The sequence below is a fragment of the Fukomys damarensis genome, unplaced genomic scaffold (genome assembly GCF_012274545.1).
Source record: "Fukomys damarensis isolate Sample0158 unplaced genomic scaffold, DMR_v1.0_HiC HiC_scaffold_25, whole genome shotgun sequence".
Lineage (NCBI taxonomy): Eukaryota > Metazoa > Chordata > Mammalia > Rodentia > Bathyergidae > Fukomys > Fukomys damarensis.
Genome location: NW_022900937.1, coordinates 30,832,945 through 30,850,339, shown reverse-complemented (window position 1 = coordinate 30,850,339; position 17,395 = coordinate 30,832,945). Strand labels below are relative to the sequence as shown.

General features: G+C 50.2%; 1 protein-coding gene across 5 annotated transcripts in view; it reads left to right on the top strand.

Annotated features, from left to right (window-relative positions):
- The window catches only part of Trib2 (tribbles pseudokinase 2), a 25,543-nt gene extending 10,348 nt beyond the window's left edge, over window positions 1-15,195 (top strand). For all 5 annotated transcript variants that reach the window (XM_010629040.2, XM_010629039.2, XM_010629037.2 and 2 more), the window contains one exon: window positions 12,839-15,195. In XM_010629040.2, the coding sequence (XP_010627342.1) occupies window positions 12,839-13,307 (469 nt within the window). In that variant the 3' untranslated portion in view covers window positions 13,308-15,195. The remainder of the gene's footprint in view (window positions 1-12,838) is intronic.
- The last annotated feature ends 2,200 nt before the right edge of the window (window positions 15,196-17,395 follow it).

Here is a 17,395-nt window from a genome sequence, read left to right as displayed (position 1 = left end):
CCTCTCTCTCTCTCTCTCTCTCTCTCTCTCTCTCTCTCTCTCTCGTGTTTTTCAGTACTGAGGGTTGAACCCAGGACCTTTGCACTGAGCTACATCCCAAGCTTATTTTACTACTTAAAATTTTGACACAGGGTCTTGCGTAGTTACCCAGGCTGGGCTCCAGTGTAATAATTCTCCTGCCTCAGCCTCCTAGAGTGCTGGAATGACACATGTGCACCTGGCTGTCCTGTCTCTTGTTTAATAGTAGTCATGTGGATGGTAAGGCAGTGACCCTGAGGCCCAGCGCCCAGGGCCACTGCGTCCCCATGGCAGACGGTCACAGGGCTTATGTCTGGCCAGGAGCAGCTGATGGTCTCCTAGGCCCTGTGCTGTTCTCTTTCCCCCCACACCTGAGGATGCTCTGCACACCTTTCCTGCTTTGTTTGCCCTGCTGGAGTAGAAATATTAAGACTCATCAGGGAGCAGCATTTTGAGGAATCTGATCCCAGCCTCTAGGGAGCTCACCCCAGGCTTGCTGTTTTGCAACCACAGTTCCTAGAGTGAAACCTGTGGTGGTACTTGCCTGTCATTCCAGCACTGGGAGGCCCAGACGGGTTGGCCCCCGAGTTGGAGCCCAGCCTGGGCTACTCAGTGACTTAGGGAGACTCTGTGTTAAAATAAAAAATCAAAAAAGGAGCTGGGGATGCAGCTCATTGCTTAGTTTCCGGCTTCAATCCCCAGTGGTGCAAACAGATACAACCTCAGCTGCCCTGTGTGAATACTTCTGTCCTGGCAGGGTGGGCCCTTGTTCTGGTAGAAAACTGAAAATGTGTCCAAATCCCCCAAGCGCCCTCCAGCAATTAGAAGACCCATATTTCAGCCTGGGCTTCCGGGGACGCCGCTTCCCGGAGAGGCCAAGCTGCTGTGTAGGTTCTGGTCCTGGCTTTTGCACTTGTTCAGAAACTTCACCTCCACCCACACCCTAAGCCCTGTGCCCTCACTGTGGCGTCTGCAGAGTGGAGGTGGGAGACACCGTGAGACCCTCCCGCTGGAGTTACAGGGCTTAGTGCAGGCGAACCTGTGCTTGGCATGTCATTGACCATGTGCATGCAGTGGCTCCTCCTGACCTTTTCCCCTCCACATCAAGTGTCCCTCGTGTCACATGGGCTGATGAGAACAGCAGATGGGGTGCTGTGCTATGCCCACAGCAGCCCCCACTTCCCACCATGGGATGAAGCCTTTTCCAACCACCTGCACCCCGGGGTCCTCTCTGGTCTCAGATCCGTGCTGAGGAGTCGGTGCAAGAGATGCCCCACGTGAACGGAAAGGCCTCTGCTTTACCAGTTTCTTTGGTTCCGGGTTCTTGGCTCTTGACCTGGCACCTGGCTTTTCACTTGCAAGATGGTTCAGGGCCTGCTCCTGCAGCAGGGACTCCAGAACCTTCTACCGGAAGACCCGGTGGCCCTGGGGCTCTTGGTGTAGTAAAGGCCCCCTGCATGTCCCTACCTTGACCAGCAGAGGCCAGGGCTGTCTCTTTTGGTTCTTCTTTTAGATCTGCAAAGTGCTCCTGTCTTCATTGATGTTTCAGGATTTAACAGTACGAGATGTGATCAAAACAGTAAATGAAAAATATGTGTTATAGTAAAAGACAGATTGCCATGAATCTCCCTCAGAATCTTCCCCCTCACTTTGCATATACTCATTCCATCGTCCTCGCCACTTTCTGCAGCAGCTCTGGAGTCCTCTTTCCTGAGGCTCTTTACCAGGTGTGATCACAAATGGAAAGGCAGCTCATAAAAACATGACCCTGTGTTATCCTCTACCTTAGTCGTGTCACTGGGTCTGGCGCCGTGTGACTCCTGGCTCCTCCCAAAGTCACAATGACCAAGAAAGGGAGATCTTTTGAATCCACTCAGGACATCAAGGCAGCCAGGACAGTGCAGTTAAAGACCCTCAGGAAAGAGGACTCCAGAGCTGCTGCAGGAAGTAGCAGGGACGATGGGATGAGTGTGTTGGAAGCGAGGAGAGGATTTTGAGAGGGATTTATGTCAAAGTGTCTTTTACTCTAATAAATTTTTAAAAATGTAAACATTAACTTTGTTTTTTATCAGACCATATATCCATAGAGACCAAACTTAGCTTTTCTTTTATTATTATTAATTAATAGCTGTGTAGATTTTTTAAAAAGCTGTAGGCATGCCGTATTTTAGGAAAATACCTATCTTTTTGGCTTTGAGGGAGAGGGTGTTCCTGGGAAGCTTTACTGATGTAGACCAGCTGCATTAACTTGAGGCTCTGCAGGACTCCTGAAAGGAAGGCTGCTCCTCCTTGACCCCTCCACAGCGCCCCTTTGCCTCTGTGACAGCTCCTCCTCAGTCTGATGGTCTCACGATCCTTGTCCCCCCCTCCTGGCCTGGGAGCATCCTGGGTAAAAGACTGTTGCCCCCTTTCTAGCTCCTGGGGCTCGTGGGGGGGTGCTGTTTACTGAATGAGTGAGAATCTGCCCTGTTGGGTAGGAGCAGCTCACGTTGCATTCTAATGACAGGATGGGAGAGGCAAGGATAAAGAGATACTTGGAATGTAGGTCATTGCCTGGAAAGGGAGCCCAGAAAACTCACGAAAATCCCCATGGAGACACCTTTGCAAAGAGCTGTTTTCAAAGTTGCACATCCAGTAAGAAGTGAACCCTTCTCTCCCAGTCTGCTCTGATGATTTGTGCCTCGGTGACATTTATCTAAGACACTGTTTTCAGTGAGTAAGGCAGGCTGTGATTTCACTGAGGAATGGCTTTGCTAGTCACAATTAGCGAAGGGTGAGCTACTTCAGGGCTGTGTGTTTAGAAGTACACAAAGCAGGGTTGTGTTTTGGAAGGATTTCTGGCTGGACTGTTTACTGTTTAAACTTAATTAGTTAGCTGGTGGGCTAGTCTGGGATATGGAGAAACCGAGCAGAGGTCACTTTGGTGCCACAGGCCTGTTGTAATCCCAGCGCTAGAAGGCTGAGGCAGGAGGATCTTAAGTTTGAGCCCAGCCTGGGCAAATTAACAACTTAGGAGATCTTGGACTTTAAAAGGTTGAAAATAAGGCTGGGGATGTAGCTCAGTGCCAAGGCCCTAGGTTTGAGTCCCTAGTACCCCGCCCCCCAACACAAAAGTGAATCTGGGCCTACCATGTTCAAGATTCTGTTCTCAGTATAGCTTTAATTAATTAATTAATTCTAATTGCCTATTGTATTTAAATTAACTAAGCCAAGACCGGTGAGTAAGCAACATTTTGGATGAGGAACTTGAGACTCAGAGCCTGCTGGTTTGTGGCTGACCTGAGCTTTGTAGCCAGGGTGATGGCTGCGGAGCCTGACTTGCTGGTTTCAGAGAGGAACCAGGACAGGACCGACCGTAGGTGACATTGTCTTGTGTGCAGCAGGAGTGGCCAGCTGGAGCCTACCTGAAGCCCAGTACTGTTTTATTTCGAGTACTTTTCTGAGTATCTCTCTTTGGGGCAGCCGGTGAACCAACCTCACGGGTGGTCCTTGTTCATCCCATGGTTCCGTTCCGTGGGGTGTGTCTTGTTTCCTTCCCAGAACTTGAAGTGGAATGGATTTACTTTTCTGTCTCCCATGCCTGCGTAGGGTTAGCATTTTAAGTACCTAGCAGCAAATGAGTGATGAAATGGTTATATGAATAGTGTCTTAGGGGCACAAGACTGACTAGACTTGAGGTGGAATGTAGTGGGTGGAAACACATCCTCAATGTCCTTTCCTCTAAGAGGTGAGTCCAGCTGTTTCAGAGTCCAGCTGTTTGAAATTTCTGGGGGCTGTGGAGGTGGTGGTTCTTAGATAGAGTCACTCCTTGGTGCCCTGGGCTCCTGGCAGGATTTTGGAGCTCGTGTGTTTTTTTGGAGGGGGGTGGCCTTTGACAGGAAGTTGCACCATTTTGAAAACACCTACAGTGCTTTTCTTAGAGTGAAGGCTGATGGTAAAGGACTCTACAAGTGAGTCTTTGTTGGTGAAGGAGATAGAGGGGATATTTATTCCACAATTCTAACGGTGGAAGAGGGGGGCATGGGTCAGGTTGGGGTGACAGGCCTCTTTCTGCACAGGCTGCATCTAAATTTTAGTAAGGAACAAGAGCAAGGCCAGGAGACACAAAGGAGCCATGTGTAGGGAGAGCAGTGTGCTGGGTGTCATGTTGGGGAGGCAGGGATGAGGCTAAAGGGGAGTGGAGGCTGGGCTATGTATGGGTCCATGTGCTTGACCTTGAACTTGACCAGAAGCCCAAGACAAGTCACACGGATGGAGTTTTTTAGAGGACCAAGGGCAAGGTCAGAAAGCGAGTTCTGGAAATGTATGCAGAGGATGGACCAGCGATGGCGAGACTGGGCCCTTTGTCTCAATTTCAAGACCATATGGCTTAAATTAGGGCTTTGGCTGTGGGGTGTAAGGTGTGAGGTGGGCAAGTGGGGGTTTCAGATCATCCCCTTTGTCCTTGAAAATGGAGAGAGTCCTCATCCACAGTCTCAGCCAAGTCCTTGGCACAAACAGTAGCAGAACGGTCTTTGCTGATGCCTTGGGCCTTTGCAGTTTGTGCTGCAACCATCTATGGGGACCCTAGGAGTGCCTTCCCCTCTGGCCCAGGGTTTGCAGGGCCACTTATGACAGCTCCCTGAGACTCCCCACCTGCTGGGACTGGCAAGGAGCTTTCTGGACCCAGGCTAGGCCTCAGCAGGCAGCAAGAACAGCACCCCAGGGTGCTCCTGGCCAGCGTGAAGCTGCAGATTGGTGGAGTCCTGGAAGAGCAGGATGCTTTGGGGGCCACTTCTGAAATGTAGGCTGCCTGGTAAATGGAGCATTGGTGAGGAATTCCGATCAAGACACTGTCATCTTTCACAGTCTTTCCAGTCTGTTTCCATGGTGATAAGAGCTCAGGAGCTGTGGGTCCTGCAGGCTGTGTTAGCCTGGAGTCTTCCCGGGGCAGGCAGGCTCTGGGGGTGGACAGGGCTTACATCTAACTAAGCTGCAGGGGATTTTGCAGCCGTGTGTGTGTGTGTGTGTGTGTGTGTGTGTGTGTGTGTGTGTGTGTGGTACTGGGGATCAAATCCAGAGGTGCTCTACTACTGAGCCGAATCACCAGTCCTTTTTATTTACTTTTATTTTGAGGCAGGGTCTTGCTAATTAGTTTGCCCAGGCTAGGCTCAAACTTGAGTTCCTGCTGCCTTAGCCTCTCTCAGGGCTGGGATTATTGGTGAGTACCACTGTGGCCCTGCAAGAGTATCCAGCTCCCCACTGTGTGATGTGAAGTAATGGCAGGCTTGTCCCCGCTGGGAGCAGGTCCCCTCCCTCCCGACTTCTCTCCCTGCTCCTGTCAGCATTGCTCTCACCAATGGACCTGCTGCCCTCCTGCTCGCTAGTGAGCACTTGAAGTAGAGTTGAATGGGTTCGCTGAATTCCAGACCTGGTTCAGAGCTGGTTCTCAGGGGCGATGGCTGGGAAAACCTCCGCAGGTGTGAAACGGGGCTGGCTGAGTGACAGGATGGTGCTGTGTGGCTCGGGACACCTCTTCTGGCATTTGCCTCTGTGGGACTTGGCTTGCAAGACTGAGAGGGTTCCCCAAAGCGACAGCCACAGCAAGCTGTACCAGGATGCATCTGACCTTTCACCCTTGACCCATAGCCTGACTGGATCCCAGACCCGATGGCCTCTAATGACTTGTGTGGCTTTCACTGACCTTGAGCCACTGGACTTCCTGGCCCTGTCAGGCTCACTTGATCTGGCTGAGTTCCCAGCTCACCCAGGCTCACCCTGGCCCACCCTGGCCTCAGCACTTCCTGTGATCAGCCTAGCATGGCTCTTGAAGATTTCCTGGGGAAGCAGGAGTTGATGATTTGCAGGGGCAGCCATTTTTGCTCTTGTGAAAGGAGCACTTAGCTTGGCTGTGAGAAGCCTGGGTTTGAGTCCCAGCTCCTCCTTCCCTGCCTAGATGGCCTTGGTCAAATCACATCTGCTTTCTGTACTTCTGTTTCTTCATCTCTAAGTGGGCTGGTCCATCCTCTCTCCACCTGGTGAGCTACAGCAGTTGGATAACGTATGTGATGGCTTTGAATAAACCCAGCACCATACCTATCCCCAACACCTCAGCGTCATCTCCCTTGGAATGTTTCTTTCTTTGACCCTAAACAAATCCATGATCTTGGTGCCAAGACATATTTGGAACACCAGGCATGGCACATGCCTGTGAACCCAGCACTCGGAGCTGAAGCAGGAGGATCTCTGGGAATTCAGTGCCAGCCTGGGCTATGTAGTGAGACTCTGTCTCCAAAGCAACAACAACAACAACTCCTCGGCATCTGTAGATGCTTTAATAGTTAGCTGCTGTTAATATAGTCATGATAGTGATTATTAAGATTCTATATGAAAAATGTTGCCACCGTGGAAGTTTGAGCATTAAAGCAAACTTTCACAGCAGCAGTTTTGAAGGAAGAAGAGCCCCTTTCATGCCCTGTAGCTGCTTATTCTGTCCATCCAGTAGTTTTGCTGCTAGTGGCACTCTTGGCTCCAGGGCTCTAGATCCTGGGTTGGGAGTGGGTGGGGCCTCAGGGCTGGCGGAGCCACCGCTGCTCATCCGCAATTGCTGGCAGGAACGGCATCCTACTGCTCCCAGCTTGTGCCCTGGTGCCGGAACCCGGTGACCTGAGGCCTCACACTGGGCCGGGCCTTCCCTGAGTGTGCAGACTGCCCACGTGGAAGGAAGCCTTATTCTTTCAGCAGGTTGAGAGCAAAGTAGCTCATTCCCTCCCATGCCGGGGGCAGATTGCAGCAGGCACGCCGGGATCCAGCCCCTCGGTGCCCGCCTGCTTGGCGATATCGGGTCCAGGAAGGGAACGCTGCCCCATAGTACACTATTTTGGGCACAGCGTCACTGCTCGGAGCCTCTTTCTTCACAGATCATCACAGATCATGAGAAGTGGGGCTGAGCTGGGCTTGAAGATGGGGAAGAAATGTTTCCCACAAGACCACAGGTGTGGGGTCCCAGGGCAGACCAGGTCAGTGTGCCCACATCCACTTCCACACACCTGAGCTTACATTTTCTGTTCGCTGCACTCTTTTCTTCGCTGTGCTTTGGGGGTGAGGTTGGGGACCTCGTTTTAACCATAGGATCCATATACAGTGAATATTTAAATTAAAATTTGTTACAGTAAATGGCCATGAACCCCCCTCCCCAGTCTTTCCCTTCCCTTCTAATGCACTTAATCCCATCATTCTTGCTACTTCCTGCAGCAGCTCTGGAGTCCTCTTTCCTGAGAGCCTTCACCAATGGATGGCAATTACAGTACCTGTGGCTGCTGAGCGCCATCCAATGGAAAGGCAGCTGGTGAAATCACAGTGCTGCTACCTTGTCCACCTCAGTCACCGGATCTGGCACCGTGTGACTTCCGGGTCTTCCCCAAAGTCACAGTGACCATGAAAGGAAAGGTTTTGAATTCATTCAAGATGTGGAGGCAGCCAGGACAGCACAGCTAAAGACCCTCAGGAAAGAGGACTCCAGAGCTGCTGCAGGAAGTGGTGAGGAGATGGGATGAGTGTGTTCAGAGCAAGGGGAGGATTTTGAAGGGCTTCATGGCAATGCATTTTTTTTTACTGTCATGCAATTATTTTTAGCGTTCACTGTATTATTTTCTGCCACAGCTCAGAGGTGCCCCCAGTTCTGCAGGTTCTCATCAGGAGCTAGTGTCTTGCATTATTTCATTTAACCCTCAAGAAGGCCAAGAGGCCGGCTGTCACTCTCCTTGTCACACGTGCCTCCCATGTCCAGTTTGGAAGCTCACACAGAGTCAGAGCCAGTGCTCTCTGTGAGTGACTTGAATGCCTGAACGCTGAGTGGGACATTTGAATGACTAGGCCCCTGAGTGTCCTGTTGACTCTTACGGTGAGTGACTCTTTTGCCTGGGAAATCCATCATCCCCAGACTGTCTGGGGGACTTTCAAGTTGCACCGGCATTCACCCATTCCTGCTCATTTCTGCCTGCACTGGGCACAGTCCTGAGAGTTGTGATGAAGCCCCTTTGCCCAGAGGAGAGGCCAAGGCGTGAGTCCCGGGCAGCCGCCCTGGGAGTCTCAGCTGAGGAACTGGACCTGGAAACCAAGCTTCCTGCCTAACTGCCTCTGCTCCCCGGATGTGCATCCCGGAAGGCCAGTGTGTAGAGACTCCGTTTGGCCTGCGGGGACATAAACAAGCCAGGGTGTCCCAAGGAGGAGTAAGGTTGCATTTCTTGAGGGCCTCATCTCCGTCTTCCCTGTGCTTCCTGGGATGCAGATTCCTCTAGGGAAATGGTTGGCTCCAGTGGTGCGTGTGGCTGGGGCTGGCCGGCAAAGGGTGAGCGCTACGCTGACCAGCCTCGTCCTGCCTCAGGCTCTCTGGGCATCAAGTTTGTCTTGGGCCCACAAAAGGGAGTCATGTACCTGCCTCAGAAGCCTAGATGTAGATGTTTAGCATGCACCAGGGGCACCCTTGCTATCTGACCTTTGCTGTGTAGTAACATTTTTATTTGGGGTACTGGGGATTGAACCCAGAGTCTTTGCACTGTACTGTATCCCTAGCCCTTTTTGTTTCCTGCTTGAAGACAAAGTCTCTTGAAGTTGCTCATTTGCCCAGGCTGGGCTCTAACTCATGATTCTCCTGCCTCAGCTTTCTGAAGTTCAGGGGTCAACAGGCACGTGCTGCCACCCTGGCTGGGACGTAGTAGATTGTATGGCTAGAGCTTGAATTCAGGTTTGGTGTCAGCGCACACTTCACTCTCTGGGACTGGCTGGTTCTTGGAGCTGCTCTGTGGTGGGGAGTGAGGAGGAGATGGACAGCCCCAGGCCCTTCCCCACCGCAGCCCAGACCTCTGTAAGGCAGGAGGATGCAGCATGTGGTAGATCAGTTCTGGGGCAGTGTGGGGATGGCCTGGTTGCTTCCTTTTCACATTCACCAAGTCTCTGTGTAGCCTCTGAGTTCTGAATTTGAGTAGGGGATGAAGAGAGCTAAATTCCAGTTGGGGGCTGTTACAAGGCAGGACTCAGGCGTCAGCTAAGTCCCATATCTGTGCCAGGTGGGGGTGATGAGTCAGGATCCACAGTTGTGCCCTGAAGAGGATGAACAAGGAGGAGGGCGTGGATTTAGCATGGCCCGAAAATCTCAAGGCTGGAGATCCGGCTCCGGACAAGTGCAGGCTGGGAGAGGAGGCTGGGCTTGGACGCTGGACAGAGGACGCCAGCTCTTGGGAGCAGTTTCTGTTCTGACCCAGATCTGTGTCCCACCCTCACCCCGCAGGTGTCTGGGTACTGTGGTTTCCAAAGCCTGTGCACGGTGCTTCTTCCTTGTAACCACCACATGACGCTGGCCAGGCAGCCAGGGCAGAGAGGCCTTGGTTCCTGCCCAGGTCAGCACACTGGGGCCCCGCAGTGGAGGACGTGACTCTGCTGAGGTCCTGCCCTGTGCCCCCAGCTTCTGGAGGTGAGGAAGAAGGGACCACCTCCAAATGACCACAGGGGTTATATCCAGAGCTGGAATTGCACAGCCAAACTGTGTTAGGTGTGTGGCATTTCCCAGGTAGTTGAGTGGGGCGTGGCAGGCATGCTGCTCATTCTGGGGGGATCTGCGAAGGGGAGGCTGTGCATGGCTGGGAAAAGGGTTCCTAGCAGCAGTGGCCCCTAAGGGACCAGGGCCATGCAGTGCTGGCTGGAGCTGGAGGGGGGACTGTGGGCAGCTGTAGGGTCACCTGGAACATAAGGGTAGCACACTTCCATGTTAAGGGGCCGAGACAGCCCCAGAGGGCTGGGCAGAGGACCTGTTCCCAAATCGCCTTCAGCTCGCAAATTCCACTGACCCAGCCCATGTCTCATGAACAATGATCACCTCAGTTTTTTCCATCATTATTCATTACTCCCATCCTGCTGGGCTGCCGAGGAAGGGAAGGTGGAAGTGAAGATTATGCCTTGCTCTTGCACCTGGGCAAGAGCTTTCAGGTAAAGTGGGGTGCAGGAGGTTGTTGACAGGAGCTGCTTTGTCCTGTGGCCCTGGCACCCCTTCTCTGCATCCCTGGTCAATGAGTCAGTTCCACCCATCTGGGACATCCTGCCAGTCTGGTCGGTTGGTATCACCCACCATCATAGGCCGGAAGGGACAAGAGGAAGAAAGATCTGTTTTTAATCAGCTCACTTGCAGATTAGCACAGCTAGGTCCTTCTATTTTTGTAGGGCATTAGCTACAGGGACAGGGGAGAAAAAAGCAGCTGACAACAGAGTAGGAAAGGAGGACAGAAGAGCAAATAGAAAAGGAAGACAAGTTGCTGTGCATTAGAGAGTCTCGGCATGTTACCGGAAGGTCTTGTTCAGATGGTTGCATGACAGTAAATGGATTTCATCCTAGCGAACTGCACTGAAAAATGGTTAAGATGGAAAACCTTACATAATGTATATCCCACTACATTAAGAAATTTTAAGTAAAAAGGATCAAGAAGATGTGACATGCATACCGGTTCCCACAGGTGGATGTATTTATTATGTATCGCACATGTGTACCGATACCCAGGAGAAGAATGGAGGCCAGCTTGGTGGCCCATGCTTGCATTCCTGATACTCTGTGAGGCTGAGATGGGAAGATTATGTTTGAGCCTGATCTGAGCAACTTAATGAGATTCTGTATCAAGATAATAACAATCATCATCATCATCAATCATCATCATCATCATCATCATCATCAAAGAAAGAAAGGGCTGGAGATGTAGCTCAGTGTAAAGGCCCTGGGTTCAATTCCTCATACCCAAAAATTGTTTTTTAAGTTAAAAACCTGCTTTCTCCAATGTTCCTCTTGAAGGCTGAGAAGCAGAGAAGTTGGTCAACTTAGCCACAGATGCACAGCCGGTGAGAGATGGACTGAAAGAGTTCCCCACACTTCTAGCCCCGGGTCATTGTCCACGACCGTGGTTGTTCCTTTGTCTGGTGGAGATGAATATGGGGATTGTGGAATCCACCCAGACTTGGTTTCCTCAAACTGAAGCTGTCCTGGATTTGACTTGAACCCTGTCTGCCTTGTGTGGCTCTGCTGGTGGTTGCTGGGGTCACCCAGGGCCTGTGGCTGGTGGTGGATGAAGAAAGAGAAATAGCAGATGAACTCAGGACCAGGGAGGTCCCTGGTGCTTGTTCCCAAGCATTTTCTCTTTGCAGCTTTGAGGTCCACAGCACTTCCAGATAGGCAGGATGGACCCTTGCATGTGCACTTCCGAGGTGATGGGAACAGGTGACATTGCAGGTGCTCTCTATTACTGACCCCCTCCCTGTCCTCAGTCACCTCTCTGAGCCTTCCTGGATTAAGCGAGCTTGTGTGGCTTGAGGAGCCCCAGTAGGAGGATTCGGGCTTCAAGCTTGGGAAGCGTTTATTTCTCCACTCAAGCAACAGTAGGGCAGGGAAACAGGATCACAGGAGGCAGCTGGGCTACAGAGAGGAGGCTGGGCGTGGACGCTGGACAGAGGACACCAGCTCTCGGTTACTCCCAAGCTCAGGTGTCGCTTTGAACAAGTCACTCTGTATTTGGGCCCTCAGTGTCTCCCACAGCATATTTTAATTATAGAAGTCAAAACACTTACAGTTTATCTTTGCAGTACCAGGGCCATCCACTAAGCTACGTCCTCAGCCATTTGTTAAACATCTTTTTAAAAAATTTGAGACAGGATGCCCAGCCTGGGTTCAAACTTGTGATCCTCTTCCTGCCTCGATTTCCAATAGTTTTAGGGTCAGGCCTGCACGACTACACCTGACAGAGTCTTTATTTACTTGATGGCCAGTGGTGATATTCAATAGTAATGGTGAGCCTTAGGTGCCAAGGTCTTGGAGGCTAATGTGGAAGGCTGCCAGCTGTCTGCTCTGGTTCATCCAGGCAGACCCAGCTTCTGGTCAGCAGCCCCAGAAGTCCTGAGAGGGCAGAGGACACCTGGGGACAGGGTGAATGGCTTGAGAAGGATCTTGGGGTCATGCCATGTGTTTACACGCACACAGACACATGAGAAGCCAGACTCCCAGACAGTGGCGCAGGCAGGAGGTGTGGGGAGCAGAGCTCAGGGTCAGTGCCACATCAGGGTGCCCAGGTGATGCAGGCGGGGCAGGGTGTGGCAGCAGGTGGAAATCTGGGAAAGAAATGGACCTGGTTCCAGGGTTCTGGCCTTGGAATAACTCAGGGGCGGGTGCCCAATTCTGCTCAAACCGTCCCTGCTTCTGCCTCTGTCCCAAGAGAGGCAACCAGTGCAGCAGAAAGATCAAGAGAGGGAGTGAAGTCTCCATTTCCCAGCTTAAAGACTTTGGGGATGCTCCTCAAACTCTTAGGCATGGTATTCTCATCTGCAGAAGGGAGTGGTCAGTTCCCTCAGACTTCACAGCAGCACTTTGGCGAGGTCAATGTGCAGTCTTGTGAAAGGTCTTTGCAGACTGTTCTGCTCACCAGCCGCAAAGTGCAGGCAGAGCTTCTGTGGATTTCCCAGTTAGTGAGATCCAAGTTCGGATCCTGTGAATTATCATTGCACAACGGTGACTTTGAGAAAAATCACTTAACCTCTCATACCTTCACCAAGAGGGGGCAACTAGAATGTAATTTGTGGTTTGCTTAGTTGTTAAAGAGCTGAGTTCTCCGGTATATTGCAAGATTTATGAAAAGACCTTATCGGTCTTGATCACTAGCCTGTCCAGATCTGTACAACTGGAGCTGCCCGAGAGGAACCATTTGGATCCCGTGAGTGAATGAGTGAGTCTTCTCATGTGTTCCAGCAGGGGCCCAGTTGACTGAGAGAAGCCCCCCCAACCATCGCTCATGTCTTCTTATCTTCCTTGCAGGACCCGGGTCAAGCTGGAAAGCTTGGAAGATGCCTACATCCTCCGAGGAGATGATGATTCCTTGTCCGACAAGCACGGCTGCCCGGCCTACGTCAGCCCCGAGATCCTGAACACCAGCGGCAGCTACTCGGGCAAGGCTGCGGACGTGTGGAGCCTGGGCGTGATGCTGTACACCATGTTGGTCGGTCGCTACCCTTTCCACGACATCGAGCCCAGTTCCCTCTTCAGCAAGATCCGGCGCGGCCAGTTCAACATTCCAGAGACCCTGTCACCCAAGGCCAAGTGCCTCATCCGGAGCATTCTGCGGCGGGAGCCCTCGGAGAGGCTGACCTCGCAGGAAATTCTGGACCATCCTTGGTTTGCTACAGATTTTAGCGTCTCGAATTCAGGGTATGGTGCTAAGGAAGTGTCGGACCAGCTGGTGCCGGATGTCAACATGGAAGAGAACTTGGACCCTTTCTTTAACTGAGCTCAGTCCCAGGTAGAGACTTAGCAGGTACCAGGAGTGAGAGAGGGCCCCAGAAAGGACATCTTCCAGGGACATTCGTGGCCTGGCCAGGCATTTGCGAGTTTCATGGTTCACAGTAGGCAGACCTCCAAGGAGCCGATTAAACGTGTGGTGTGGTGGGGGGTGGGCATGGGATCAAGGCTGGGATCAGACCGAAGAGGTGCCCTAGAGCTTCTCTTCCTTGATGTAGCCCAGGAGACCCCTCTGCCAATTGGACCACTTCCGCCTACCCCACTTTTCATTCTGTTCCAAAATAGTTGTGGATCTTTATAGAATCAAAACTCTCTGCCTCAAGCACACCTCTTGGCATTGCACTGTTAGCATTTAACTTCTTGTTATGATTCAGGGAAGGAACAATTGGCCGAGGATTTTTTTGTTTTGTTTTGTTTTTAAAAAAACAAGCCAACCACCTATGTGATAATTGATGGGATTTGCTTAAAAAATAATTCGGTGCACACAGACGGACCTAGAACCTGGGTGCTAAACTAAAAGGAAAAAAAATCCAGTTGGTGTCTCTTCATGGCTCTCTTCAACTCAACTTCTAAATAAACTATTTAATGTCCTAATTAGGCAGTGACGTGTTGATTGATGCATTACTTTCTGAAGGGGGGAAATGTTTTCTTTAGCAGGCTCTTCTGTTTCATACCAACTGGTTGGTGTCAGGAAGCTATTAGAAGTCAAACTTCCAGAGCGTTACTCCTACCATGGTCTGAAGGAGAATAAGGGGAAGAAGACAGAAGAGAAATTCCAGGCCTTGTGGACTTGTTCCCTTCTGAGCAATGAGGGTTTGAATTGTGGGCATTCTTTGCTGAAATGATTCGGCTAGCCCAAGAGGCCAGGAAGCTCCTGGAGCCTGATATTTTTGCAGACATTCTGATCTCGACTAAACATTTTGTCTTTGTTTTATGGGAAACTAGTGAAACAGAGCAGGTTGTCCCATGTGTATAAAATACAGGGCAGCTATTTTGTTTTCTTTACCAAGAATGATCCTTTTGGCTTGGAAGGCCCTCTGGTTTGGACAGAAAAAGTGGGAAGAATAATAAGCTGAAAGCTAGGGTGATATAAATAAAAACAGTTCTCTATCCCAATACGCACCTTTGTATTTTCAAGAACTCTTCTATTTATTAAGGAAAATGTCACATTGTGATGTATTAAGCCAGTACTTCAATTACGGGTCGACTTGGGATGACATGTTACATGCTGTAGTTAACATTTATAGTTTTTTTTTTTCTTGTTTGAGTATTTCTGTCCCTGAAATAACCTATGATTTGGCTTTTCTAGATAGCTTTATTTGATTGCGAGTGGCAAAGATGTTTTTTATTCCGCTTTTTTTCTGTATTTTCTATATTGCTGTATGATACAGAACTCTTTTGGCATAAATATTTGTGTTTCTAGTACCTCAGTTGTTTGGATCTCACTGCCTGTACATGTTTTGTGAAACGGTCCTGTTTTTTGGTAGGTAACACGTGGACTCTAGTGTGTAAATGTTACTTGAATCTGTGCTTTATTCTAGTGCGTGGCATGTATGTGTGCGGACTCTCTGATGCCCTGTGCAGCCGGAGCCCCTGTCCCCAGGAGGGCAGTGTCCCTGTTCACAGTCGGGAGACGAGGCGGCCAGGAGATGCCCTGGATTCTATTTTGATAATGGAAGACATAGAGGAGAGTGGTTTTTTACATTCTGAAGATGGTGCTGCATCAAGAAGGACCTTAATTCTTCCCTCTCCCCTGTTTTTTAAGTATCTGGTAGGAGGAAAGATGGATGACATGCATGGTGGGGATCTATGGCCTCTGGTGCTTTGTCTTGTATTTGGTTTAATGTTTTTGTCCTAATCTCTTCAATCAATAAAATTGTGCATATTTAACTAAACTTCTCCAGTCTGGGAAGTGATGAGTTTCGGTCAACTTGTTGGGGGAAGTCGCCCTTTCAGGGAGAACTACCATGTCTGTTTTAAAAAGCTACCAGTAAGGGTTAATCCTGATCATCAACTTGACCGGATCAAGAGGTGAGTGGATTGTGAGGATGCTGAATTTATCCATGGATCAATCTATTGATGAGTTCCTAGCTCCATGGGCTGTTAGAGGAGGTAGAGCCCAAATGGAGGAAATACATCCCCGGAGACCTGACTTTGAAGGGTATGTCTTGTCCCTGGCTGCTGTTGTCTGGCTCTTTCTTTCCCTGTTTCCTGACTACCACAGGATGTGTGGTTTTGTTCTACCATGCCCCTGTCCCAAGATATTTCTGTCTTGGTGCCAGTTGACCACGGACTGCAACCCCTGAAACCATGAACCAAGTAAACTTCTGTAAATTGAGAGTATGAAATATTTTATTGCAGCAATAGAAGGGCTGTTAATATACTTTTATCATATTTGAACCTATGTTGCCCCATCTAGGTACCGTAGCTCACTGGATTCCTGCACACAGCAACCTTAGGAGATAAATTGCATTCCCATCACAGATTAAGAAATTAGCCTAGGAACATGTGTATTTTGTCCAAGGAAAAACAGCTCACAAGTGGTAGAGCCAGGATGGCACCCGAACTTTTTAACCCATGCTTGTTTATTCTTTTTATGGTTAGAACCCAGAGATTTTCATAACAGTTCTGGTGTAACCAGGCACAGATGATCTAGGATTCCTTAGGAAAAGCAGTATTTGCTATGAAAATGAAGGAAAATATCCAAGGGGAGCCAACTCTACCAGCCCATTGCTTGGCTACCCTTTTCAGCATCAATGGCGGATTTTTGAGGGTTCTACAGGAGTTCCCATGCATGGTGCACCTGGATTATCCTATGACAGGCCAAAGCAGCTCAGCTCTGTCCTGACACACTGCAACCATTCCTGTCATTTCAGTGCAAGGGCTTGGGGAGCCAGCTAGGTGCAGGAAGTAGGATGAAGTTGGGGTGAGCAGCATACGTGGATACCAACCCCCTCAATGGACACCCCATCTGCCTGGGTCTGTCAGCTGTTATCCCAGAAGGAGTCGTAATGAAAGAACAGAGTTTCTTGATGAGGGAAGAGAGGGCAGCAGCACTGTATCCAGAGGGAACCTTGTATGAGAAGTATTGAGAGACTTGCCCAAGTTACCACCATTAACACCAACCTGAATGGAGCACACCCCCACCTCCCAAAGATGAGTTTGTAGCATGCAGGAGGGCACACCTGAAACAAAGCCTTTCCAGCCAGTTAGACCAGAAAACGCAGAGTGTTTCTCGTGGTGAGGTGTCATCTCCGAATGCTGACCTGTGGCCCAGTGCCTGGCACATCGGAAGTACTCAGGAAGTAACTGTCCATTCGTGTGTAATTTACTGCCTGGTAAATACCATGCTGCTCAATTCTCTTCCACCCCTAGGTTTCTAAGCTGCACATCATTAGAAAGTAGCTCCTGAAGGCATGGAAGTGCCAGTGGCATTTGCTAGGGCACAGAGAAGCCAATCCAATTTGGATGCTCTTTCCTTGCCTGTGTTTAAGCAGGAAGAAGCCGCTGCCTGGGGAGTGCCTGTGTGGATAGTGTTCTGTCCCATCTGTTCATGTGTGGTTGGAACCCAGACCCAGGAAGCCCTTCCTTAACTTTCAAATGTCTGAAGACTTAGCCAGTGGACTCTTCATTCTCATCCATTTGGTGATAGATCCTTCATGCCCTTTCCTGCCATCCTGGACCTAGGACAGGACAAAGGGATCTGGACTCTGGGGACTAAGGGCAAAGGTGAGAGAAAGCAGGTCCTGGGTCCCCATTTGTACTGTTATCATGCTGTGACCACTGGGCAAATCACTTTGTCTCCCTCCAAAATTCACATATTGGGCCTTCCTAGCCAAGGGGATAGTCATTAAGAAGTGGGGTTTTGGGAGAAGGGATTGAGTCCCAAGAGTTCCACCCTCATGAAAGAGATTATAAAAGAAGTCCAAGGAAACTTTGTCCTTTTCACTACATGAGGACAACAGCAAGAGACACCATCCTGAAAGCAGACAGCAAACCACTACTCCCATGCCCAGTGCTGAATCCTTTGGCACCTTGACTGGGCTTCTGGGGACTCTGGAACCATGAGAGATAAAT